Raw genomic sequence first — 2,500 nt, forward strand, 5'->3', positions numbered from 1 at the left:
CTGCATATAATCAACATACTTTGACGTTCTGGTCGGCATCAACCAAAGCCAGTCGAGCTTTGTAGTAATCCATTAGCAACCCATAAAACTCGTGTCTCTCTTGATTACATGCCTAATAAATCAGCGTGACTACCGTATACTCATTACACGTTATTATGTCAACAAACTATTAAAAACTTGTCGATAAACTCGTCGTTCCGTTTTAGCTCTTGGTTTTCATATAGAGTTTCCAGTTGCTCTTCGGTAAACACACCCTCTTCTGCTACACATCAACAGATCAACATACATTTGTATGTCAGTCTGTACATAAGTCGGTATTATAATTTTACTCCATAGAAACTGCTGTCCTGCAACTTTATTGCACACAACATGATAGCACTTACGTATATAATGGCATGATGGATATAAGTCATGCATATGTTGACATCGCTGCACATGAATTTCCATTTTTTGTGGATGTATTTGTAAGGCCTCTAATGATGATAGTAATGTATTTGTAAGACTTGTGGAACATGCTTTCCTAATCATCTACTAACTTCTGTCATCCTACCTATCCGACCTCGTTTGTATAAAATTCTATTGCTCACTACTGTTTATTAACAGATAAATGGATGTGAACTTAATGTAAATTTTTTTAAATACATGTGTATGTATATAATAAAATATTTATGTATCATGTGTGTATTGGTTAGTTTACATAGTAAATGTAGGTTAACATCAGGAGTAGACAATTACAGAGGTTAGTCGAAGCTTTGTAATGTTAATAATAGCTGACGGTTGAACTAAGTATTAATACAAATGACTGTAAGAACGTTGTTCGGTTAGCATTGTATAGCTGGTAGCTTTCCCTCCCTCCCTCCCATGTTTAGGGAGGTTATATGAAATGTATGTATCAGGTAGCGTACCAGGGGAGGGGCCCTTGTTCAGGCCAGTCTTGGCCCAACGTTACGAGTGTGCCTCCACTCTGGTTGCAACATCAATGCGACTAACATATTCGGTGCAAGCCAGTTGACTCATGTACGTCATTAAACAAATGGGTTCTGTGATTAAACGTCAACTCCGCTGACCTCTTGGGCTCAAGTGGAGTGGGGCAGTCTCCAACGTCACCCTGAGTGAACTCTTGGGTTCACGCCACTTGTCCGAGCTCAGCGTGTGAGCTGACCACTCTGGTTAAACCATTGTTCACAAATCCCTCAGTACCTGGCACGTTGCCCCTTTGAAGTCCACACTGTCTCGTGTCTACGCTGTATCACAACTAGCGGGCATGTTGCTTACAACATAGTAGTGTATTACGAGAGATGTTAAGTGTGGTTTATGGAGACACAAACAGAGTCATACTAATTGAGATTATTCGTATTGACTTCTCATTCCATCATCATCATGTGTATATATACATATAAATAATTGTCAGTGTGTGTGTGTGTGTGTGTGTGTGTGTGTGTGTGTGTGTGTGTGTGTGTGTGTGTGTGTGTGTGTGTGTCTGTCAGTGTGTGTGTGTGTGTGTGTGTGTGTGTGTGTGTGTGTGTGTGTGTGTGTGTCAGTGTGTGTGTGTGTGTGTGTGTGTGTGTGTGTGTCAGTGTGTGTGTGTGTGTGTGTGTGTGTGTGTGTGTGTGTGTGTGTGTGTGTCAGTGTGTGTGTGTGTGTGTGTGTGTGTGTGTGTGTGTGTCAGTGTGTGTGTGTGTGTGTGTATGTGTGTGTGTGTGTGTGTGTGTGTGTGTGTATGTGTGTGTACAATATTTACTCTTGTATATCACTATTGTAAACTACAATAATGAAAACACTTGCAAGCTCACAAGAATTATTCATTTGTTACCTTCGTCGACAGCAACCAGTTGTGACTGAAGTGGAACAACAAGACTCTTGTTTACATGTTGATCTTGAATTAATCTGTTTTCCACAGCAGCGCTCAATACTAAACCACATAATCACACCGTTGAGATAAGTACATCCCGGTCTTGTCCCATCATTGTTCAGCTTTAACAAATTAATTAATTAATTAATTAATTAACAGACTCATTTGCAGAACAACCAACTCGGTTATAAGCATAGATACAACGTATGAGCATGCTTTGATGTAAGCATAAATGTAGATCGTTGATAACAATGATACAACAACACGATCAACACGTCATTTTGTTGTTGCATTGAAATCATGCTAGGAGTGTTTGCTCCAATGCTTATAGTAAACATACAACTCAAACCACACCCTCAATTTCAGATCAATTAGCCATTAATTAATTACATTACAGAGGCTTTCTCGAGAGGTTTGCTAACTGATGTGGTTTGTCAGGTTTGATCACGGCTCTTGTTTGATTGATACAAAATGGAGATGATGCAATCAACACACTTACTCAGATAAACACACACACACACACACACACACACACACACACACACACACACACACACACACACACACACACACACACACACACAGGCACACGCACACACACGCACACACACCACACACACACACACACACACACACACACACACACAC

The 2,500-nt window shown here is 40.3% G+C and overlaps 1 protein-coding gene across 1 annotated transcript in view; it reads right to left on the reverse strand.

Moving 5' to 3' along the window:
• LOC134194745 (ectopic P granules protein 5 homolog) overlaps window positions 1-2,500 on the reverse strand; it is a 33,180-nt gene that overhangs the window by 29,547 nt on the left and 1,133 nt on the right. Inside the window, exons 3-5 of the mRNA XM_062663699.1 lie at window positions 1,814-1,912; window positions 168-262; window positions 20-112 (exon numbers count right to left, since the gene is read on the reverse strand). Of these exons, the coding sequence (XP_062519683.1) occupies window positions 20-112; window positions 168-262; window positions 1,814-1,912 (287 nt within the window). The remainder of the gene's footprint in view (window positions 1-19; window positions 113-167; window positions 263-1,813; window positions 1,913-2,500) is intronic.

The sequence above is a fragment of the Corticium candelabrum genome, chromosome 19 (genome assembly GCF_963422355.1).
Source record: "Corticium candelabrum chromosome 19, ooCorCand1.1, whole genome shotgun sequence".
Lineage (NCBI taxonomy): Eukaryota > Metazoa > Porifera > Homoscleromorpha > Homosclerophorida > Plakinidae > Corticium > Corticium candelabrum.